At 54.0% G+C, this 24,793-nt stretch overlaps 1 protein-coding gene across 27 annotated transcripts in view; it reads left to right on the top strand.

The window, feature by feature from the left end:
- NCOR2 (nuclear receptor corepressor 2) overlaps nt 1-24,793 on the top strand; it is a 228,297-nt gene that overhangs the window by 84,518 nt on the left and 118,986 nt on the right. For all 27 annotated transcript variants that reach the window (XM_047762226.1, XM_047762212.1, XM_047762205.1 and 24 more), the window contains 3 exons: nt 3,399-3,578; nt 7,384-7,497; nt 17,040-17,096. In XM_047762226.1, the coding sequence (XP_047618182.1) occupies nt 3,399-3,578; nt 7,384-7,497; nt 17,040-17,096 (351 nt within the window). The remainder of the gene's footprint in view (nt 1-3,398; nt 3,579-7,383; nt 7,498-17,039; nt 17,097-24,793) is intronic.

A 24,793-nucleotide genomic window follows, 5' to 3' on the forward strand; every position in this document is an offset into this window, starting at 1 on the left:
GTTGCTAGCCACTCCATCTCATTCTCGTGCTTCCCCCATCAGCTTTGGAGACAGAAACCTCCTTTGGCTCATGTCATTTTGAGAATGATTCCTGAGTTGGATGAGCTGCTTTAGGGTGTCCTGGCCCCAAAAGCCTTCTGTCCACAGTCCTCACTCTTGCTTTGCTTTTCTCCCTTCTCGGTCCCAGTGCAAGATACAAGGGGGGCTGGAGAGGTATTTCCTATAGGAAGTAATAAGACTGGGCCCTGGGAACTGTGTTGGCAAAACCTTTTGTCTCAAGAACCCTGAGAAATGAGAGTTCCTGTTGTGGCTCAGCAGAAACAAAGCTGACTAGTATCCATGAGAATGCGGGTTCGATCCCTGGCCTTGCTCAGTGGGTTAAGGATCCAGCATTGCTGTGAGCTGTGGTGTAGATCGCAGACACAGCTCAGATCTGACATTGCTGTGGCTGTGGGGTAGGCCGACAGCTGTAGCTCCGATTTGACCCCTAGCCTGGGAACCTCTATATGCCACAGGTGTGACCCTGAAAAGCAAAAAAAATAAAGAATCCTGAGAAATGATTGAGGCTGTCCAAGGAGACTAGCCAAGCACCATGGGGCCGGGGGGAAAGGGCGGATCTCAATGAAAGGCTGGGGAACAGGGTGTGGAGCAAGGCTCTGATTCCACTGGGCACGCAGGTGAAGCCAGGTGCCCTCAGCAGACGGCACGGCTGTTGCAGAGCCTTGGAGGTGCCAGAGTGTGCAGGCTGCCTCTAGTTTGGCATATGTGGGGTCAGGCTTCCAGCCCCTATGTTCACCAGCTTGGCCTTCCTACTGGGGAGCAGTTCGGGCCTCACACTATACCACACACCCCCTACCCCAGAGTATTTTTCTAGGGGATTTTTCTTCCACAGTTTTGCCTCTGATTTCAGGGGGTCTTGGACCCTGGAAAGGATCTTGTTCTTGCTTTTCTGCCCAGCCCCATGGATCTGTTGGATAAATGTAAGGTGGAGACCTCATTTCTGCTCTGGGAGCCCCTGCAACCTAGTTGCACGCTCTGCCCGCTTCTGGAGAGTTCTGACTGAGGCCTGGTTTCTCCTGTCCTATGCCCTCTAAGTCAAGGCTCCACCGCTTTGTGGCTGGTGACCTCAGGCACATTATTGAACCTCACTGGGCTTTAGTGTCCTCATCTGGAAAAGGAGGAAAACCGAATGTCCACTACCTGGGTGGGCTGTGACAATAATGTGAGTTAAGTGTACCAGGTGGCAAACTCAGCAAGCTCCAAACCTGGCCCTCGACTTGGGTTTGTAAATAAAGTTTTATTGACACCCAGCCATGCCTGTTCTGTTGTGTCTTGTCTGTGGCTGCTTTCCCACTTCAGTGGTGGGTGAGTACTTGGGACAGAGACCATCTGGTGGGGAAAGACTGGACTCTTTTTCCATTTGGTCCTTTACAGAAAGTGTGCCGACTGCTGGCGTAGCACTGTACCAGGCCTGTGCCCACAAGCCTCATCAAGTGTGCCATGGGGAGGAAGTGGCTGTCCCCTAGGAGAATGCAGCAGGGTTCAGGGGGCCGGGTGTGCTGAGGATTGGAACAGTGCCTGGTTCAGTTTCCTGGGTGTCCCTGAGGAGCACTGAGGGTGCATCAGAGCCATGTCAGGGTCACATCAGGGTTGGTGAAGGACTTGAAGACTTTCCTGCCTTTGCCTCAAGGGTTCTGGGTGAGTGGAGAGCCTGGGAGGCTCGACACCAGCTCTCCCCATGTCTCCTGTGGAAATGACGAGGCCAGGAGGCCAACCCAGTGTGATCTCAAGGCCCTTTGGCCCCATGGACTGAGGTGGGGCCTCTGTGTGTGGATTTAGGACCGAGACGGCGAGGCGAGGGGCAGGGGTGGACTTGCAATGGCACAGCCTCTGCTTGTCTTGGGATGGGGGGGCGGTGCTTGGCAGCCTCGGGGCTGCAGTTGTCCCAGGGAATAATGTGTCCTCTGTCCTCGGGCTGCAGCTGCTGTGGGGGTAGGGAGGCAGCAGCCTGGAGCTCCTCCTGGGGCCTCCTCTGCCAGCAGCTGCCGGCTTGGCCTTGGGGATGGCACTGGGTGGGGGTGGGGGGGTGGGGGGCAGGACGGTCCCAGCCAGCGTTTGTGGAGCACTTCCAGCCTGCCAGGCTCTGAGCTGAGCACTTTGCACACATTAACGCGTTGGAGCCTCAGCACAGCTGGAGGCGGGAATTGTCCCATTGTACAGATGAGGAAACGGGGCTGGGAGCCCGTGCATGATCTGCTTGTGGTCACGATGCTAGGAGGCGGCAGAGTGGGTGGGGATTGAACCCAGGGCCGCACAGGTGAGAGCTCCTGGGGCGAGGACCGTGTTGGTTTGTTTGTTTACCTCTTCCCCAGCATGCTCCCAGCACAGCTTTCCTTGGTGGAATGAAGAAGTCACCGAATACCCCAATAAAGGATTCCCTTGTTGTTTTAACACATTTTTAAAAACAGCTTCATTACATAAAGAGTCACGCTCAGTGAAGGAAAAGCAGAAAAACAGGGGTAAATAGAAAGAAGGAAGTGAAAATACCCCCTTCTCTCCTGCTGTCCCAGTAACTACTTTTTGCATGTATGTATCCTGTTCTCCTAGTTTTCCTGTGTGTCCGTGTATATTTTCTACAAAACGGGGTTTGCTCTGTGTATGATATTCTGTAACTTACTAAGTATCTTGAATAAGTGCTCATGGAGGGTCATCTGAGGCCAGGCCTCAGGGGTTTGGGGGTTCTGGGTCTTGGTGCCTGCTCTCAAGGAGTTTAGTCTAGGAGTTCCCGTCGTGGCTGTGGTTAGTGAATCTGACTAGGAACCATGAGGTTGCGGATTCAATCCCTGGCCTTGCTCAGTGGGTTAAGGATCTGGCGTTGCCATGAGCTGTGGTGTAGGTCCCAGACGCGGCTCACATCCCCTGTTGCTGTGGCTGTGGTGTAGGCTGGCAGCTGTAGCTCCAACTAGACCCCTAGTCTGGGAACCTCCATGTGCTGCAGGAGCAGCCCTAGAAAAGGCAAAAAGACCAAAAAAAAAAAAAAAAGAGTTTAGTCCAGTGGAAGGACATAGTCGGGGTAAGTGGAGTAAGAGAGGAGTCTTAAGGGAAAAGGGAAGAGGGAGGGCTTCACGACTTGGGGAGGTTGGGAAAACTCAGAAGGAGGAGGAGAGAAAGGATCTGGACTGTGCAGAAAGCTGGGAAGGAAACACCCGCCAGGGCAAAGGCAAGGAGGTGGGATCAGTGAGCAGCCCCATGCCTGGGACGTGGGGCCCAGCCTGCAGATGCCTGGTGTGCTGGCTCCTAAGTCATGGCTAGAAACTTGCCATGTGTTGGGGGGCATCGCTGGCTGGGGGGGGGGTGTCCCCTAGTCTGATGCCACACTTGTTTCCTTGCCACCATAGGACCGCAGCCTCACAGGCAAGCTGGAGCCTGTGTCTCCTCCCAGCCCCCCGCACGTTGACCCTGAGCTGGAGCTGGTGCCTCCAAGGCTGTCCAAGGAGGAGCTGATCCAGAACATGGACCGGGTGGACCGTGAGATCACCATGGTGGAGCAGCAGATCTCCAAGCTGAAGAAGAAGCAGGTGCGTTTGGGTGGGGAAATGGCAGATCTGATTTCCTGGTCTAGCAGCAGCAGCCACTGAGAAGATAACACTAGGAGTAAGAGTAGTGGTGAGTGTGCCCTGAGCATTGCCATGTGCTGGCTCATTTTTATGCCCTTTACTCTTGTTGGACAAGAGAGCTGTTTTGTGTGGTGCTGTCCAGTGGAACTTTCTGTGGTGACGGAAATGTTTTGGATCTGCACTGTCCGGAATGATAGCCACTACCCATGTATGACCGTTGAACACCTGAACTGTGCCTAGTGCAGCTGAGGACCTGAGTTTTTAATTTAGTTTAATTGGTATTAAATGAAATTGACACTTGAATAACCACAAGTGGCTACCATACTGGATGGCAGAGGAACGATGGGTGGGAGGTCAGCATTTACAGCCAGGCTGTCCAGTGATGTTGGGGGGGGCAGTTGCTTCTCTGTGCCTCACTTTCCTCATCCATAATGTGGGGGAAAATATCACGTGAGTCTGGCCCTGGCTCTGAAATCTGAGTGAGCTGGGCCTCTTAGCTCTGCCTTGGAACATTCACCTCCCTGAGACTCGGTTTGCTTATCTGTAAAATGGGCACAGACAGGACGTCATCTCATAGGGTTGTAAGGAGGGGATCTTAATATAATATAAAGTATAATATAAAGTATACTAATATACTTTCTAAGTATAATATAAAGATTAATTATACTTAAAAATTTTACTTTTTACTATGAACTGATAGGCAGTTAATTGATGATCTGCATTTTCCTGGCTCTTCTCATACTTCCCTCCTGGGCATCTTCACATTTCTGCTCAGATATCCCTTCCCCCTCCCCAGCCATCCTCTACCTGAGGGGTCAGCAAATCCAGCCAGATCTGGGTTGATGCTGTTTTTGTAAATAAAGTTTTATTGGCACTTAGCCACATCCATTTGTTTGCGCATCGTCTGTGGCTGCTTTTGTCATTCAACTACAGAGTTGAGTGGTCACAACAGAGACCATGTGGCCAGCAAAGCCCAAGATATTTACTTTCTGGGTCTTTACAAGAAAAGTTTGCCCTCCCTGCTCTGTCCTGTCACCCCGCTTGATGGCATCACCATTTGAATTAATGAGTATTTCGCTTTGTGACATAGTGATCTTTTCACAACTACAGTGTGAAAACAGGGTTCTTGTCTCCTGTTCCCTGCTGGGCCCCTAGCAGTGCGGGCATGTAGTGGCTGCTCCTCAAAAACTATTGACCGAGGAGTTCCTGCTGTGGCTCAGTGGGTTAAGAACCAGCTAGTGTCCACGAGGATGCCGGTTCCATCCCTGGCTCAGCAGATTAAGGAGCTAGTGTTGCTGTGAGCTATAGTGTAGGTCACACATGCGTCTTGGATTCTGTATTGCTGTGGCTGTGGGGTAGGCCAGCAGCTGCAGATCTAATTTGACCCCTAGCCTGGGAACTTCCATATGCCGCAGGCACGGCCCTAGAAAGAAAAAAAAAAATAGAGAAAAACTTGACTGAGTCAATGTGACAGTGTCTTGACTCTGGGGAGCATCTGGCTTACCCTGGGGGAGGCAGGGTCAGCCCTGATCCCCTCCAGGTAAGGATGCGTGGGCTCTGCATAGGTTCACGGGCCCACCCTGCCCACTATGGGCAGTAGAGGGAAAGCTGGTGAGAGATGCTTCCTGGATTTTTGGAAGATGTACAGGGGTAGGGGGTTGTTGATTCCAAGAGGCCTTGGGGCTGTTGCTTGCTGGGGTGGGGGTGGGGGGGTGGGGGAGCTGAGGATGGTCCAGCAGCTGGGTTGGTCATGGAGGCTCATTCAGCTGTCTCAGACCCGGGGGGCAGTCTGTGGGTCTCCAGGAGGCCGACTCAGTGTGTGGGGTAGGCAGGCCCTGGTTGGAGTCTGGCAGGCATCGCCAAGGCCTGTGGCATTTGGGGACCTTTAGTCCCCCTAGACCTGGCTTTGGGATGAGGCTGAGTCGTGTGTACACTTTTGACTGCGGCCGGAAGCCCAGGGGGCCCAGAGCAGCCCTCAATAGTCAGATTTTTAAAGAAATTCTCCTTTGGCATTTTTTTTTTTAAAGGTAAATTCACAAAACATAAAATGACTCATTGTAGGATGAGTAATGCAGTGGCATTTAGTACATTCATGGCATGGTGCAGTTACCCCCTTCTATCTAGTTCTAGGACATTTCCATCAACCAAAAAAGGAGACCCCATACACATCAGCAGTAACCCCCCAACCCCAACCTGCTTACTGTCTCTATGGATTTGTCTGGACATTTCCTATAAACGGGATCATAAAACACATGGTCTGCTGTGTCCAGCAGCTTTCACTCAGCATCGGCGTTCACCCCCATCGCAGCCTCTATTGGCTTCAGTCTGTTTATTGCCGAATAATATTCCACTATATGGATGGATCGACCACATTTGTTTATCCATTCATCAGTTGGTGAACGTCTGGTGTGTCTCCTTTTGACAGTCGGGAGTAGTGCTGCTGTGTGCTTTTGTCTGAGCATCTGTTCTCAATCCTTTGGGTCTGTAGTAGGAATGGAATTGCTGGGCCCTGTGGTAACTTGTGTTGCACTTTTAGTGCCTCAGGGAGGGCCACCTTCACCCACTGGTTGGAATCTCCTTTCTGTCCTCCCTTTCTGGCTGGGTACTCCTTCCATTTCTTTGCTTAATTTGTTTTGCCCTTTTTGGAGGGATTTAGTTGTTTTGCCCCATGCGAACTGCCCTTCTAAAAGCCACCATCAGGGGTCACTGTGGCATTGAGGCAGCTCAGCTCAACCAGCCAGGCCTTTGTGCCCGCAGCAGCCAAAACTGGATTTTCTGGCACTTTCTGTGTTGCCCTCCTCGTGACCACCTTTTTTTGAGTTTATAATGGTCATTTTAAAAAATGGTTTTATTTTATCTTTTTGCTCCATAATTGTCATGGGTGCAATGTGTGAGCCTTCTGTGCAAAGAACAGTGTTCTCATCCCACCCAAAATGCCCTGTCAGATTGTACCCTTGGGCCTTGGCCTCCTGTGTGACCTTGGGCCAGTGTCTTAAGCTCTCTGGTCTTTGCTTTCTCTTTTTGCTAGAAAGCAGACAGTAGCATGAAGGGAGGTCCTTAATGGTGTTTGGAGGAGGAGGGTCCAGCGTGAGGACCACAGGCAGATGACGATGATAATGACGATGATGAGAAGCTGGTTGTTAGGTGTTTAGTGCTTTGCATGCATCTGCTCATTTCATCCTCATATCAACTCTAGGATAGAAACTTTAATTATCCCCATTTTCCAAATGAGAAAAGTGAAGTTTAGGAGTTTAGCAGCTTCTCAGGGTTACATAGCAAGTAAGTAGTAGAAATAGGGAAATAGGGTTCCAGTCTGAACAGTTTGGCCCCAGAGTTTCCAGCCTCTCCTGAGGATGACGGCACTTGTGGTGGTAATGATGGCTAGTGGTTGGTCTTTAGCGTGTCCCCAGTCTGCACTGTGCATGCATTAACTCATCAGGGTTAATAAGCCCACTTTACAGATGAGGAAGCTGAGGCACAGTGGGCTTAAGCTGCTTGCTTATGCTCACCAAAGCTGGGCTTGAACCCAGGAAGGCTGGTTGTGAGTCTGGAGTTGACCCTGGTCAGGCCCTTCCCCGTGGGAGCTGAGAGAGGCCCTCCAGGGCTCGGAGTCCCTGCGGGTGACTCAGAGGAAATGGTTAGCAGCCTGACTTCCTGTGCGGGGCCACCAGCCCGGCTGCATGGGGGCCGCCCCTCCGCCATGGGGGTGCTGCCTCTCTTCCGCCCGCCGGCGTGCTCACCGCTATGCTCTCCCCGCTTCCCACAGCAACAGCTGGAGGAGGAGGCTGCCAAGCCACCCGAGCCCGAGAAGCCTGTGTCACCGCCGCCCATTGAGTCGAAGCATCGCAGCCTGGTGCAGATCATCTACGACGAGAACCGGGTATGCCCCACTCCGCCCCCTGGAGCCCCCACCCCACCTTCTGCTTGCTGTGTGCTGGCTGCCAGGCGGGATGCAGGTGTCCCTGTGAAGGGTCTGGCTCTCTCCACCCCCAGCCTCAGTGTTTCCATCTGTGAAATGGGGACCTCTGCGAACAACCTCCAACCCCTCATCAGACTTGGGTTTGTGAGTGGGAGGAGGAGGGGCGGCTAGTGGAGACCCATCTTGGTGTGGCTGTGTTCTGTTCTGCTGAGACACACAGACTGGTGTGGATGTTGCCTGTGAGATACAAATAGAAATGCAGGCATTAGGTCATAGGAGAGCTTTAGGGGCCAGTTGATCTGTGGAAGGATGGCAATAGCTTAGGGACTCATGTAGAAGAATTCCTGTAATGCAGTAGCCACTAGTAATATTATTCATCATAACAGCAAACATTAGTTGAATAGCTTCTCCTTTTCAGGTGATGGGCCAGGTTTTTTACGTAGCAGTCCTCAGAGGGTAGGCACAGTGATTGTTTCCATTGAACACAGGGAGAAACTGAGGCCCAGAGAGATAAAGTGACTTGTCTGAAGTCACACAGCTGAGAAGTGGTGGACCTGGGATTTGAACCTATAGGCCATCAGTCCCAGGGCCTGATTCATCAGTACCGGCCTCTGCTTACATTTAGCCCTGGAAGGGGCTTTTGGGGTGGTAGAACACAGGTTCTGTAGCAGACTACCGGGGCTTCTAGGGATCTGTGGAGGCCAGCTGCTTGGTGTCTGGAGGAGGCTTGGTCTTAGGGGAGGGGCTTAGGGTACCAAGAGCAGAATGTCTCCCAGGGGTTAAACTAATAAGGCTTGAGCTGCCCTAAAGTGGAATCTGGTGTCCTGTGAGGTGGTGAGTTACCCATCTTCCCATAAAGCCACTAAGGACTCACCTTCAGTGATTGACAGTTGACTCTTTCCAAATATGCTCAAGGCCTGTATTCATGGCCTGCGTATTCTCCCTTATTTCATAGATGAGGAAACTGAGGCCCAGAGAAGGATTGTTCCTTGAGTGACAGAAGGAGGACCTCTCCTCCCTGCCTTGGCCCCTTTGGTCCTCTCCTGCTCTGGGCTCCTGGTCATATTTCCCCGCTATCCCTGATGTGGGGTCTGACCCTGGCTGCTGCATCAGTGCTCAGAGTCCAGGTGGGAGCTGGGGAGTGCCTGGTGTCCCAGGGCCAGCCTGGATGGGAACATGCAGTTGGTACCTGTGCCTTATGCTCCAGGCAGGGACTACTGGATCACCTAATTTAGCTATGCCTCTGCCTTTTGAAGCTGCAATGGATGCAGGCTGAGACTGAATTTGCTGGGGCTTGGGAGCTGGGAGCTGGGCCTTGCAGGGCTGGTGACCCTTCTACCCCAAGTAACATGAATAACAATCACAATGACAAGAGAACTAAGGGGCCGCATGTACTTTAGCCAGTTGTCCAGGTTCAAATCCCATTTCTACCACTTCCTGGCTCTGTGACCTTGCACAAATTACTTAAGCATTGCTTTGACTTATGTTCCTCACCAGCAAAATGATGATAATTATAGCACCTACCTTATACTGTGGTGTGGAGATTAAATGATTTCATATGTAGCACCTTTAGAACAGTACCTGGCACCATGTAGGTGCTAGCTGGTACTGCTAATTTTTGTCATTGTTATAGTCATCATTATTCTTTTCTTCTTGTTATTGTTTATGTTTTGCATGACTTCATTTAATCCTCTCCAAGCATGTATAAGACAGGTACTATTATTCTCTCCATTTTATTCATAAAGAAGTCAAGGCTCAGAGAGAGAAAGTGACCCACCTGAGACTGCATAGCAAGTTGGCTTTGAGGCTGGGGGTTGGAGCCAGAGTTGAGTTGGCTTTAGGAACTTGTGGCGGAGGGGACAAATGCAGAGATACTGAGTATGTCACCCCAGGCAGCCCCTCGCCCACCCTCCCCGATCCTTGGATGGGAGAGCAGGCATGGTTTTCTTCAGCAGCTGTGGAGGCAAATTGATGGCTTTGCCCAGGATGTCACCATAGTGCCCTGGGCCCTTTCTGGGGACCCAGCCTGTGGGGGTGGTCAGATTCTAGCTGGCTGGAGCCCTCAGCTCTCCTTAGCCAGGCAGACGCCAGGGCACAAGCCTTTGGTACCCTCTGTGGGAAGCTTGCTCCACCACCCCATCCTGGCCACTCACCCCATTTCCCTGAGAGTTTGCCTAAGCAGTAATTTGGGGATCCCCTCCAGGTCTCACCGCTTTCTCCCCAAAGAGCTGTGGCTGCAGATCTCATTGTTCTTCAGCTCCTTGGACTCAGCACTCCCCTTCCCGCAACAGCAGTTAAGACACACCTTCCTGGGTCTCACCCAGGGCGATCTTGCTGCCAGAGTTACAACCTCCTCCTGCTCCGATTTTCTGTAGCTTCTCTTGGAGGGCGGTGTGGAAGTAGAGGAGGAGGAGGTCTGGATTCCAGTCCAGCCTGTGCCCTGATGGGGTGGGTGGTTTATTTCAGTTCCAGATCTTTGGTTGCCCTGGGTCCTGGGCTCATTCTTAAGGTCACAGAGTTGATGTGGCTGAGATGGTGGCTGCAAGGGCTTTGTAAACTGTAAAGTGCTGTATCAGGAAGGATCTAGTAAATTAAGACTCTTGGATATAAGAGACAAAAATTCGGCTCAGTCTGATTGAGGCTAAAGAGGGGGTTATTGCATCTTGTATTAAAAGTTGGTATTAGTTTACTTCAGGTATATGTGGATCCAGATGCTCCAATGAAGATGTTTTGGAAGGCTCTGGCCCCACCTCTACTCTTTCTGTGCCAGTGTCATTCCCAGGCGGGGTTTCCCAGGACATCTAGGAATGTCTGCCAGCAACTCTAGGCCCACTTATCCCTCTCAGAAATTCCTCCCAGCAAAGATCTCAGGGTTGGCTCTGATTGGCTGGCTGGAGACACACACTCACTTCTCAGCCAATAATGAGGCCAGAGGTTTGACTGCACTGATTGATCAGAGCTGGGTCTTAGGCCCACCGCTGGAGTCTGGGGGTGGAGTCAGTCCCACCCTCACCCTGTCCCAGGGACTAGATAGAGGAGGGGGCTTCTCCCAAGGAGAGGTCAGAGGCAGGGAGTGGAGGCTGGCGAGGCATATGCAGCCTGTGCGCCCCCCACCCCCACCCTGGGCTGGTGATTACCAAGTTGGGGCCAGCAGAGAACAATCTGGGGGCTTTATGCCCATTTATGCTGATTTCATCCTGATGGGGGCTTGAGAGTCTATATGAGTCACTGGCCTTCCCCTGGCCCCCAACACCGTATTTTCAAATGAGGAAACAGAAGCTGTGAGTGATTTCTTGCAGGCACTCACAGGTAGTGAGTAGCTGGCTAGGATTCAAACCCTCGTTCCTGGGATTCTGCCTGGTAAGTTCAGTGCATCTCGCACAACCACCCATTCATTTATTCATTCGTCTGTGTAACTGAACATTTGCTCTGGGCCTGCCCCTGTTCCAGGCACTGGGGGCACTGTGGTGACCTCGGCCCCAGCCCACTTGGGCAGCTCAGGGCCGGGTAGGTGGCTTTCTGATGGGGGAGCCACCACACACAGGCACGCTGTAGATCTGAGGAATTTTGCCCCTCAGTGTCCCAATCCCCCTTTCTTTCCTCTCATCTGCCACCTCGCCTTGCCCCAGCTCCAGGGACACTTGTACTTCCTGGAACGCCAGGGCCTTTGCACTGGCCGCACCGTCTGCCTAGAGCTCCCTTTGCCCATTGGGCTCGCTCTCTCACTCCTTCAGGTGTTTGCTCAAGTGTTCCCTTTTCAGCGAGGCCTGTTTGACCTTCTGTTTAATCCTGGAAACCTATCAACATCTCCTCTCCCTGGCTTTAATTTTACCTTTTGCCCTTCTCCCCACTGGATATAATTTGTTTATTGTGAATGGAATCTCTGTGCGGGCAGCAAGCTCTTTCTTGCCCAGCTAGATCTTCAGCACCTAGAACAGCGCCTGGCACACAGTAGGTGCTTATTAAATATTTGCTGAACAAATGATTGCATGGCAGAGGGGAGGGAGACCCATCCCCCGGAAGAGTCCTCTGGCTTTGGGGTTGTGGGGCCTGGCCTCTGGCCCTAGCGGAGGTCAGCGGGGGCATCCCCCTGCCTGGGCTGAGCCTAGGGGACTGAAGGCCTGGCGGGCGGGAGGCCCCTCATGCCTTGGGCAGGAGCAGCCAGAACCAACCACCCCCTGGGGGATCAATCGGATTAAATTTTAATCCTCCTTCCTTCCCTGCTGGTTCCTCTGAGAGGCAGACACAAGGGTCTGTCTCTAAATGCCTGGCCGGCTGGAAAACGCAGCTTCCCGCTGGGCAGATCCTGCCCAGCTCTTCTGCAGACTGGACTCTCTGGCTCATTATCCATTCGGGGCACATGGTCAAGGTGCCAGCAGGCATGGGGGTGGAGAGGGGGACGGGACGGGGCGGGGCGGAGGAGGGGGGCTGCCTGCGTGGGTGGGGCCAAGCCCGTGCTCGCAGATGGTGGAGCAGGAGGAGGGTTGCCACACCCCTAAGGGGCAGGAACGGGCTGGAGTGAGACCAGGATTGGGAAAGGCTTCTTGGGAACTGTGGGTAGGCTGTTGCTCCAGGAGGGGCGTTTGGTGGGGGTCACAGCACAGGCGATGGCTCACAGAGGGGACAAGGTCTCCTTTGATCTTCAAAGGGAGTGTGTCTGGGGTGGGAGGTGGAGGTCTGGTGGGTCTGGGAGGATGCTCAGGCTTGGAGCTTGAATAAAACAAACACATAAGCAGCACTAGTCTGCACTAGAAGGCTGAGTGAATAAGGGGCAATTTGCATGGCGCTGATACTGTAGGAAACCAAGGCGGCCAGCAATCCAGGCAGACTTCCTAGGGGAGATGAGCGAGGTCCACACAAATGAGCACTGCTGGGAAAAGGTAAAAGGGTAGTTTCGATAGAGAGGACTCTGGCCCATTCCAGAGATGGTGAGGAGGCGGAATTCATGAAGGCAGGGGCTTCCGATTGCTGGGTGATGAGGAAATCGGAGAAAGACCCGAGTGCTGTTTGGTCTTAGGTCTTAAGCATCTTACTAGCAAAGTGTATACAATGTGATTAGGACTAAGCAAGACAAAGATGAATAATTCTATCAGTCATAAATAATGTGAAGCATTTGATAGTGCATTTTGGGGGTCCAGGCACCCTGATGCCCAGCTTCAGACTCCCTGTCCCACCCGAATCGTGATTCAGGGCTTTTGGAGCAGCGGCTTGGGCCCAGTCCCCAGCCAGGCCCTTACCTCTGCCTCCACATTTGGCCATCTTAACTGCTCTGGAGCCCAGGGCTTCCTCCAGATTCCTCCGCATGCAGGGAGTGATGTCCTAATGAACCCACGAATTCTGCTTCCCTCACTTAGTCCTCTCTACCATACACTTGGGAGGGCTCTGGATGGGGTCTTTAGGCTGCGGGTCCAGACTGGTATAGAAGCTACACCTCAGGGGGTGACTGCTGCCCTGTAATGGTAATGTGGCAGCACTTGCCAGATGGACGTGGTGTGGAGAGGAGGGCGGTGTGGCCTAGAGAGAGATGCTGGAGTCCTGGGCTTCCTGGCTGGGTGGGTCGGTGCTGCTGCCCTCACTCTGCAGTTGAGGAGGGTGAGGTCCGGAGCTCGGGCTGGAATAGGTAGCAGAGGAGCTAGAATGGCTCTAAGGGGCGGGGGGCAGGTCAGGGGGCTAGTCCAGGTGAGGCTTTGGTCCCCCTGCCCACAGGGAGAGCTGGCCCAGGCCCAGACGAGTGAAGTAACTTGCTGAAGTTTAGAGCAGAGGGGACTCGCAGACGTGGGCCCCTGATGGGCAGATGTAGAGAGAAAGCGCCGCCCCGACCCCGCTCCCAGAACTGAGCAGCAGATTCCCTTAGGCTATTCCAGAGAAGCTGGGAGCCAGGGGGTGTGGTGGAGTGAGGTGGAGAAGTATCCCCAGGAAGATGTGAGGAGGTGGGCGAGCCACTTTAGGACCTGCCTGTCCCGGCCTTTTTGTGTATGTAAATGGGGCTGATGCTAGAAGCTTCCGTAGAGGGTTCCTATAGGAACCCAAACCCATGGGTCTTGTAGAGGATCCAGGCCTGGCACCTGTAGGGGGCCACCTGATGTGAGCCATGGCTTTGTCATTATTCAAGCAATGATAAGAATAGCCAGCCCTGGAGTTCCCATTGTGGTGCAGTGGTTAACGAATCTGACTAGGAACCATGAGGTTGTGGGTTTGATCCCTGGCCTCCCTCAGTGGGTTAAAGGATCCGGTGTTGCCGTGAACTGTGGTGTAGGTCGCAGACGCAGCTCAGATCCCACATTGCTGTGGCTCTGGTGTAGGCCGGTGGCTACAGCTCCGATTAGACCTCTAGCCTGGGAACCTCCAAATGCCGTGGGAGCAGCCCTAGAAAAGGCAAAAAGACAAAAAGACAAAAAAAAAAAAAAAAAAAAGAACAGCCAGCCCTTCCCTAGCACCTTTCATGTGCCAGGTCCTGATTTAATTCTAATAGCCACTTGGGATGGTGCTCTTATCCCCATTTCATAGGTGAGGAAGCTGAGGTTCAAGGTTGGTGAAGGGACTTGCCCAAGACCACACAGTAGGCAAGTGGGTTTGAGCCAGGCTGGCTGGCCTTGTAGCCTTGTTCCTGTCCGCCTCGCTCTCGTGTTTTCCAGTGCTGCAGAATCTTTAGGACTGTTCCATGATGGGTTTCTTTTGGGTGAATGGTAGGCGTGCCACCTTTTGGAAATGGAATTGCAGCTTAAAAGACCTGAGGACTGCCCAGGGCCTTGGAGTGGAGCAGGGGGAAGCCCTGCTAGGGAGCGAAGGAGCTTTCATACCTTGTGTGTGAAGGGGAGCTGGATACTTGGGGTGCACCGGGTCACCTGGGCTTTGGTGGGTCAGGAAGGGGCTCCTCCCTGCTATCTTCTTCAGGGGCTGCTGGAAGCCCCCTCCCCAGGTGCCTGTGTTTCTGAGACAGTGAAAAAGTGAAGTTGGAATCCACTCTGGTTCATAGGACATAGTTGCTCCAGCTCTGCCCTTCCTGTTTTTGGCATCACCCCTTTTTTTCTTTTTTTTTGTCTTTTCTAGGGCTGCTCCTTTGGCTTATGGGGGTTCCCAGGCTAGGGGTCTAATCAGAGCTGTAGCCGCCGACCTACGCCACAGCCACAGCAACTTGGGATCCAGGGCATGTCTTCGACCTACACCACAGCTCATGTCAACGCCAGATCCTTAACCCCCTGAGCAAGGCCAGGGATCGAACCTGCAACCTCATGGTTCCTAGGCGGATTCGTTAACCACTGAGCCACAACAGGAACTCCTTGGCATCACCCCTTTATCTAGATGGGCAGTTGCTTCTGATCCCCACAGAGCCTCATGTTGCGCACAAACCCCTATTCATCCCTCAAAAGCCAACTCATGTATCCTTCCTGTTACCTTTCTGGAGAGAGTGACTCCTGCCATGCTTAATGCCTCCTTTGTACACATGTGTACCTTTTTCTGCCTGAATACCTGCTATCACTGCTTTTGACCAACTGCCCACTAGACTGGTTTATTGTGGGCAGAGGCCAGAGAGCATTCATTTTGTTTCATGCCCCAGTGCTTAATACAGAGTGGGTGATCAAATGTTTGGGGGGCTACCCTGTGCCCTCCCCACCCTATACCCAGTCTTTCAGTTGGCCCAACTAAGGAATTCTTCCAGCTTCCATACTCCATGCTGACACTTTCTGGCTTTAAGGTATGGCCAGGGCTGGGTGATCTGTGCTGACTTTCAGGCTGGTACCTTCCCCACCTCATAGAAGATGCAAGACACAACCCAGTGGAGTCCCTGGACGGGGCCAGCCCTTGTCATCCTTCTTAGAGCCTGGAGATCAGAAGGATGACTTTTCCTGACCTCATCTTTCTGTGCTTCAGTTTCATTATCTGTTAAATGGGAATACTTCTTCTTTTTTTTTGCTTTTTAGGGCCCCATTTGTGGCATATGGAGGTTCCCCGGCTGGGGGGTTGAATCAGAGCTGTAGCCACTGGCCTGCACCACAGCCACAGCAACGCCGGATCCTTAATCCACTGAGCGAGGCCAGGTGTTGAACCTGCGTCCTCATGGATCCTAGCCCGATTCATTTCCACTGAGGTACGACGGGATCTCCCAAATGGGGATACTTCATATATCTGCCTCACTTCATGTTGTGTGTGCTTCAGGTATTAATAACATGCTTTGTGCTTGATGTTTGGCTCATAGTAGGTGCTTAAAAAAATGGCAGTCCTTCCAATAATAATTTGCCCCCTGATTTTCTGGCCTCCAGCCACACCCTGAGGCTGCTGCTCTCCGGGTTTTGGCTCAGCACAAAGGGGGCCGAGATCATGGCTTGTTCTTGGGTGGGCTGGGCCCAGGGCTCTAGGCGGAGCTAGTTCTAGGTGCCAGCTTGAGCCCACCTACATACCTACTCTGTGTTGTGGGGGCTGGGGACGGGGAGGCTGCCTCTCCTCCCTGCTGCAACACCTGAAGCCTGTACCTCGGATTCTGTTATCAGCCACATTCCTAAGGCTCTGGGTCACCCCCCCACTTAGTGAGTCTGGATTTGGGGCTCCCTGGGGAGCGGTTTCACTCTGACGACTGTGTCCTGCATGGCCCAGCCTGCCAGCCTGCGCTAGTCCTGGATGGTCTCCGTGTTTGGCTGAGTTGGGGGCACCCAGCCTTTCCTGGGTGTCGGGCAGGACTTGGGTCTCCCACATGTGTGCTGTGGGCACCCCATTTTCCAGCCAACAGAGACTCCCTGCAGCCACCTTCTGCAGCTCTCTGTCCACCCTGTCTCCTGGCCAGCATGGCTGGCCAGGCCCTCCTGGTCCCAGGCTGGGGGCCTGGCCAAGATACAATGTCCGCCTTCACGGCCAGAGGCCCTGAGGTCCAGCCTGTTGAATTCGCAGCCACCCGGCCCTTTCTGCCATATGTTCCTGTTTTCCTAATAAGTCCCGGTTGTGAGTGGGGAGGGAGGCGGGGAGGCCCCAGGGCAGCTCAGAAAGAGTCACATGATTGTGAAATACAAGAATCCTAGAAAGGGTATCTCCCAGCGCCTCTATCTTGCCCTCCCCCCTCCCCCGCGCTGGCGGCACCAGCTCTGAGGTAATTGTAGACACCCAGCCAGTTTCCAAGGCGGAGGAAGGCCTCTTGGGCCTGGCAGTGTCGGCAGCTGGCAAGGAGCTGTGCCCGCCTCGGGCCACGAGGAGGGCGTTGGGCTGGGGGCTTTGGGGGGCAGGCGCCAGAGAACAGGGTGCGTTTGTTCGCATCGAAACTTGGCGGGCTTGCCAGGGCCTCTGCGGGGATGTTCAGGCCCTCTGTGTTTGTCACCAGCCTGGGGAGGGCTTGCAGGGGGACCCTGGCCCCTCCCGCCCCCCAGGCCTGGACAGTCGTGCTGGCTTGGGCAGCTGCCTGCTGTTCCGAGAGGCCTCTATTTATAATCTGTTCCCTCTGTGTGTGTGTGTGTGTGTGTGTGTGTGTTAGGATTTTTTTCTGTTTTTAATTCCTCCTCTTCTCCGTCACCCTGCAGAAGAAGGCCGAGGCTGCGCATCGGATTCTGGAAGGCCTGGGGCCCCAGGTGGAGCTGGTGAGCTGGGGGACGGGGTGGGGGGTTGGCTGGAGAGGTGGGCAGGGGCGGCAGGTGGGTGCGGAGGGAAGGAGGAAGTCTGGCTATTGCCAGGCGCTGCCCTGTCTTCTGGAGGAGGCAGGAAATCCACCCTCCTGATAAGAGGGACTGGCAGATAGCGGCCGGTAGGTGGGCCAGGCCGCGCTGGGGGGAGGTAGTGGAGCAAAGACACTCCAGCTATACTCCCAACTCTGGCCAGTCAGGCTGCAAGATTGACACGTTGGAGTCCAACCCATTTGGTTTGGCTTCGTGTAGGAAGCCCATACTCTGGGCCAGATGATCTGAGTTCAACTCTGAGATCTGTTCCTTAATAGAGGAACAGATATGTGAGGAACTATGGGTCAGTGATAACAAACCCAACTAGTATCCATGAGGATACGGGTTTGATCCCTGACATCATTCAGTGGGTTAAGGACCTGGTGTTGCCGTGGCTGTGGTGTAGGCCAGCAGCTACAGCTCTGATTCAACCCCTAGCCGAGGAACTTCCATATACCGTGGAAACAGCCCTAAAAAGACCAAAAAAAAAAAGCCGTGTGACCCTGAGTGTGCCTCAGTTTCCTCATCAGTAAACTAGGACTCATAGTAACACATATCTCATTGGGTCATAGTGACAATTAACTGTATATATTTTTGTAAAGCACTGAACACAGTGCCTGATGGACAGTAAGTGCTGAGCGTTAGTTGTTATTATTATTAGTCATGTAGTCAGCGTCATTTTACTGACGGGAAGAGGTCATGTCAGCAGCAGAGCTGGGAAGCAGACCCGGCCTCTTCTCTCTCAGGCATCCGTCCCCTTATGTGTCACCAGAGATAGGAAGCAAGGGGAGCATGGAAACTGTGGGCCGGTAGCCTGGGAGAAATAGCCAGAATGCCTGCCCGCCTGCCTGCCTGCCTGTCTGGAACTAGTGACTGTCCCACTGAGCAGGTGAGCACAGAATTGCAAGGGCAGCACGTGGGTACACTGCTAACCTGCACACACACAGTGCCTGGCCCCAGTGTGTGAGGGTCCCTGTGCACATGGCAGGTCTGTGCTGTGGGGCGCAAATAAAGCCTTGTGTGTTCAGAGCCTTTTTTTTTTTGTCTTTTTTGTCTTTTTTGCCTTTCCCACGGCATATGGGGGTTCCCAGGCTAGGAGTCAAATCGGAGCTGTAGCCACCAGCCTATGCCAGAGCCACAGCAACGCAGGATCTGAGCCACATCTGCAACCTACACCACAGCTCACGGCAATGCCGAATCCTTAACCCACTGAGCAAGGCCAGGGATCGAACCCGCAATCTCATGGTTCCTAGTTGGATTCGTTAACCACTGAGCCACGACAGGAACTCCCAGAGCCTAATTTTAAGCTTGGCTCTGCCGTGTGTTTGCTGAGTGGCCTTGGGAAAGGGACTCGGTTTTCTCATCTGTGAAATGGGAAAGCCAAGGATCTTGATGAAGGACCAATGAAATGGTGCACGGAAAAGGCTCACTTAGCACAGCCCGTGTCCTCTGGTAAGCAGTTAGCCGTCCTGGACACTTAGGAGGGTGGAGCCATTGGCTCTGGAGTTTTTTCTGCCTTGACAGCTGCTCCCCAGCCTGGGGTCTGTCTGTTACTTAGGCCACTGAGGGACTGTGAGCAGCTGGCCTCTTTCTGCCCCCCGCCTTGTGCCCCTCCTGCCCCAGTTCTCTCAGGGGGCAGAGCCAGACAGGGGCTTTGGGGGGGCCTCCTATGGTTCAGGGGCCAGGCCCAGTGCCCCTCCTGGGATGAGAACGGGCTCCCAGGCTACAGTCTTTCTTCCCATCGGGCATGATTTCTGAGATGTCTCTAGCAGCCTTTTTTTAAGCTTTATTGGGATGTAATCCATGTGCCAACAATTCACCCATTTAAGGAGTACAGTTCAGTGGTTTTCAGTATATTCACAGATGTGTGTAACCATCTCCACGATCAATTCTAGAACATTTCAGCATCTCAAAAAGAACTCTGTTCTCCGATCTGTCACCTCCTTATCTCCCCTCCCTCTACTTCCCATCCCTTTCCCCTCCCCTCCCAGCCAACGACAGATCTGCTTTCTGTCTCTATGGATTTGACTCTTCTGGGCGTTTTGTATCTGTGGCCTTTTGTGTCTGGCTTCTCTCACTCAGCATCCTGTTCTTAAGGTGCATCCACGTGGCAGCCCGTCTTGGTGCTTCATCCCTTTTTCTGGTTGAATTGTATTCTGTGGAATGGATGGACCTCATTCCGTTTTTCGTTTTTTCTTTTTTTTTTTTTTGGTCACCCCACCCACATATGGAGCTCCTGGGCTAGGAATCAGATCTGAGCCACAGTTACGACCTAAGCTGCAGCCACGGCAGCACCAGATCCTTAACCCACTGTGCGAGGGCTGGGGCTCCAACCTGCATCCCAGTGCTCCCAAGATGCCGCTAATCCCGTTGCACCACAGTGGGAGCTCCGCAAACCCCATGCAGTTTATCCGAAGATAGGCAGTAGGTGGCTTTGCTCTTGGCTGTTATAAATCAAGTGGCTGTGAACGTTACATGTACAAGTTTCTGTGTGGATGTGCGTTTTCCTTTCTCTTGGGCAGATCCCCAGGTCTGGACCTGCTGGATCATGTTCATTCTGTGTTTAGCATCTTTGAGGAATTCATTGCCAGACAGTTTTCCCGAGTCGTTGCACTGTTTCCTGTTCCCACCGGGAAGCTGCTGCTTGCCCGTCTCCTCTTCTTGGGGTGGGGATTGCATGGCTAGAGGTGGCACCCAGCCCTTTCCAGACCTGGAGGCTGTCCCTCCGATCTTTCCCGACCTCATCAGTCCCAGGGGCTCCTGAAGAGGGGATGGAGCGTGAAGGGAGATGCCTGGGTCTGGAGGCAGGAGGTGTGCCAGTGAGGGAGAACGGCGTCCGCTGGGCTCACAGCCTCAGTGACTCTCCTGGGTCATCGTGGGCAAGGAGGTCATCCTCTGCCTGGGGGTCTCAGAGTGGAAGCACCCTCCAGCCTGGTGGCACAGGAGGCCAAGGTCTGGAGTGTCTGGTGGGGCTGCCTGGCTGTCACCGGAGTCTTCTTGAAGTCAGTAGGCTCCTGGCTCGGTGGCCTTCTATGGGGCTGGAGAGGGGACTGCTATGGACAGGGCACCTACTGTGTGTCAGGCCTTATATGTCCATTTTTTTCAGTGAGGATCAGAGACGACAGTGCTTTGCACAGGGTCACACAGCAAGAGATGAGGGGGTGGAGGTGTGCTGGGCCCCCGGGGCAGCCGACCACTTCTGCATAGTTCTGCCATCTGCCTTGGTCACACTGAGGCCTGAGTGGCCAGAGGTGTCCTCCAAGCAGAGGCGGCCCCAAGGTGCTCCCTCAGCAGGGGCTGCTTCATGTCCCCTGGGGGCCTGAGCTCAGGCCAGGAGCGGGGCCTGCTGCTGCTGACCCCGGGTCTCCGGTCACTGGGAATCCTTCCTGGAGTCTCATACCTGCATTCAGGGAGCTTTCAGCCAAGGAAGGTGCTGCTGCCTCTCCCACAGTGATGGGCACTCTGTCACCTCCCAGGAGGCAGGCACAGGCCCTGGAGAAATTTGTGTGGGAAAGAAAGACAATGAACAGCACAGGCGGGGGGCTCTGCGGGGCTCGGTCCTCCATCCCTGCACCCTAGGGACCAGGTCTGGCCCGGAGGAGCAGGCAGCAGGGCAAGGGGGTGGGCAGCCGCAGACCCTACCTCCTCTCCCTACCGCTGCTTTGAGTCACTCGTTTCCTTCCTGTTCAGAGGTGTTATTTTAAGAACACGATGTCACCAGAGGGTTGAGGGGCAGAGTTGACACCTCGTTTCTTGGCCATCCCGTCCACCCAGGGCTGCTGGCCCTTCTTGGCCCCCCGCTGGCTGGCTGCCTACAGTCAGGCCTGGAGGGAAGCCCCCCCCCCCCCGCTTCCTTCTCCCTGAGACCCAGCTCCTCTTTCTTAGTCGTTTCTGTCTGGGACGTGACAGTCTGGCACATCCTCCCCTTTGTGCTCCCTTTCTGCCCTCTGATTACTCATCTGTGCCCCCATTTCTAGAAGAGGAAGTAGAGGCGTGGAGGGGGCGGGCCTTCCTGCTTGAACCCCAGTTCCCCTGCCTCGCTCCTCTGGGGTCTGCGCTCCTCTGGGGTCTGTGGCAGGTCCTGTGTCTCCCTGCAGGGTGTTGAATCCAGGGAGGGAGCAGAGAAAGCTGCTGTGGCCTGTGAGGGCCAAGGTGGCCTCACAGCCACTCTGTGGGACAGAAGAAGGCCTTGTGCAGCCCCCTCTGCAGGTGGTGAGGGCGGTGTTGGGGGGACCTCCTCTGGCCCTGCCCTCCCCTCAGCACCCGCCCAGGATGTGTCATGATCCTTCCTCACCCCCGACCCACCCACAAGCCTTGCAGCGGGAGCAGCCCAGGGACCCATTGCCATGGCAACCAACAGCCTCCTGAGGCGGCTCTGGGCCAGGGGTCTTCCCATCCCACCCAGGTCTCAGTTAGAGGCAGCACAGCCCACAGTGTTCTCTGGGTCTCTCTGGCCTTGTGCTGAAGGCCACCTGGAGGGCCAGGGCGCTATGTCCTTTTATCCTGCAGGGCTGGTGGCCACAGAGGGAAAGGGGTCCCCTCCCCCAGTGGCTTTGGCGGGTCAGAGGTTCACTGGGACCCAGCTGTCCTCCCAGAAGTTAGTCTCCCATTTTCTGGCCCATCTCTTGTCTTGTAGAAACAGGCTACCCACCCCCTGGCCCTTCGCTGGCACCCAGGGTCTCTCTGTGTGGTCCTTCCGCCCCTCTTGGCCTCCTTAGACTGTGGAGACGTTTGCCATCTTTAAGAGAAGACAATTCAATCACCAAATCTGACATTTGCTGGGCTAGTCAAAAGCCCTGCAAAGGAGGTCCTATTTGCTCCATGCCCATTTCCTAGATGAGAAAACTGAGGCCTGGGTGTTGAATGCACATGACTGAGGCAACGCAGCTAGCAGGGAGGGGACAGTATGTCTGAAATTGAAGCCCATCTAGTCCTGGAAACTGAACCTTTCAGCCATGCCCACTCCTGTCCAGCCTGTGCTTTTTTGGCTCATGGGGAACGAAAGGGACCTGGCACAGAGGCGCCAGGGTTAAACATCGGTGTTTAGTGCCCTGGAATTGGGCACAGGCCTCCTTGCTGTACTGAGATGTGGGCTGTCAACCGTGTGCAGTCACATCTTACCCTCTCTGCCTGGGAAGTCCTGCAGTGAGTCTGACTATAGGCTCTCCTGTTCAGACTCCGAGAGTCGGGGTAGAAACCTCCCTGTTTTGAGCCAAGCACTTTGGAAGGGCAGCTGACGCAGTGTGGGCAGAGGCAGCCTGTGCCAGCCACGGGTGAGAGCTCCATCCCCCTTACTTGGGGCCTGGAATTGCCTGAGTGATGGTGAATTGTCGCAGAGGGAATCTGGAGGAGACTGGGAAAGAGGTGCCACCATTGTCAGCCACAGCTGCCTGAGATGCCCAGGCCAGCAGAGGCCCTCCTTGAGGACCCCGCTGTGTCCACGGAGGGCAGGAGACCTGTCCCTGGGGACACAACACATTGGCACTGTGGCTGCTTGCGGGTGGTCCCCAGTGGCTGAGATGATGGGCCATTTTCAGGTGTCAGGAGGTGTGTTCCTCACCATCCTCCAGGAGCAGTTCTAGGGCGGAGCCTGATGTGCCCTCGTCCCTCACCCCTGGGGTCCTGTCCTGAGGGTTCCGGACACCACGTCTCCGTCTTCATCTGTCCTGCCTGACCTGTCACACCCTGTACCTGGTTCGTGTCCCACGGTCATCCTTGGCCGCCCCAGGAGGCTCCTGATGCTTGTGTGGGCGTGTGAGAAAAAGGGAGGGCAGGAGGGAGGGGAGAGGAAGGGAGGGCAACACAGAGAGACACACAGAAACATACAGAGGGAGATATGCAGAGAGAGGGCAGGGGCAGAGAGAGGGCGAAGGCTGGGAGAGGGCCAGCCCCTCCCTCCAGGGCTGGAGCTGTGCGGCAGGATACTAGTGCTGCCTCATCTCTTACCAGCCAGAGGCGAGTGTCTTAACCTCTCAGGGACTAGATTTTCTCCTCTGTAAAATGGGGTGGTGATTGTATCCATCAGTGACTGCTGTGTAACAAACCAGCCCCAAATTTAGTGATTTGAGAAAACAGTGGTTTGTAATTTTCTGCCCATGTAGAAGTCAGCTGAGTAATTTCTCTAGACCTGGGTTTGGCTCACTCCCGTTCACGGTTGGCCGGGAAGTCAGCTGGTGGCTCTAGATCTTGGCTGGGATGGTGCTGCTGTCCTCCACGCCGACTCTGTGCCTCCAGCCGGCCAGGCTGCACTTGGGCTCTTGACAGCGGCAGGTAAAAAAGAGGGGACGAAAGAGTAGAAAGGTTTTCTCTGCCTTCATTTAAGTTTTCAAGCCTCTGCTTTCACTGCATCTGTCCCATTGGCCAAAGCAAGAGCGTGGGTGGATACGGGAGGCAGGAGAAATTGCTTCCATAAGTACAGTCAGTGCGCCCTGATGGTGATAATGACTCTGATACCTCTTGGGCCTTTCAGTCTGCCAGGCGCTGGGCTGAGAGCTTGGCATACATTACCTCGTTTGATCATCACAACAACTCTTTGAGTTTAACCTCATTGATGGATAAAAACCTGGGGCACAGATGGCTTAAGTACCTCCCCCAGAGACACACAGCTAGAAAATGGCAGGAATTCCTTGGTGGCCTAGTGGTGAAGGGTCTGGAGTTGTCACTGCTGCGGCTCCGGTCACTGCTATGGCGTAGGTTCTATCCCTGGCCCAGGAACTTCTACCTGCCACGGGCACTGTCAAAAAAAGAGAGAGAGAGAGAAAGTGGCAGAATGGGTATGTGAACCGGGTCAGTTGGCCCCTGGCTGCAGCACTGCTGTGCAGATGGGAAGTTCATAGCTCTAGCCCAGCCCTTGCCCCGTCAAAGACTCTGCAACAACTTTCTCCTTTAATTGTGCACCTTCGTTGCTGTACGTGGGCCCAGTTCATTCATTTCTCACGGCTGTGTAGTCTTCGAGGTGTGTAGAATGAGGAGGAAGGAATGCTTCCTTATTCCTCTTTCTGACAGTGGACACTGAACTTGCTTCTAATGCGTAGCTGGTATGAGCAGTGCTGACCAGGTGTTGGAACACAGGGCCTAGACATTTCTAGAGCATCTGCAGGACTGGTAGGGCACATACATCTCCATTTTTTTTTTTTTTTTTAGGGCCATAGCCGCAGCATATGGAGATTCCCAAGCTAGGGGTTGAATTGGAGCCGCCGCTGCCGGCCTACGCCACAGCCACCGAAATGCCAAATCCGAGCCTCGTCTGCAACCTACACCACAGCTCATGGCAATGCCAGATCCTTAATCCACTGAGCATGGCAAGGGGTCGAACCATGTCCTCATGGGTACCAGTCAGGTTCATTACCACTGAGCCATGACAGGAACTCCCACATCGCGATTCCTTCACCTCTGGGACGTGTGCACTTGCACACATCGGCTTTGTGCAAGGTTCCTGCCGCCCCACATCTTCACCAACATTTGGCTGTTTTGTCTTATTTGGCTGTTCTGCCTTCTGCTGGTCCGTTGTGGTAATGAGGCATCTCCCTGTGGTTTAGCAGCTTCCCCTCTTTGAGACCATTGCACCTCTCAGCTCCCCTGGGATGTGTGTGCTTATCCTGCTCGAGCCAGCACTGCCTCGT

This window comes from Phacochoerus africanus, chromosome 15, assembly GCF_016906955.1.
Source record: "Phacochoerus africanus isolate WHEZ1 chromosome 15, ROS_Pafr_v1, whole genome shotgun sequence".
NCBI classification, from domain to species: domain Eukaryota; kingdom Metazoa; phylum Chordata; class Mammalia; order Artiodactyla; family Suidae; genus Phacochoerus; species Phacochoerus africanus.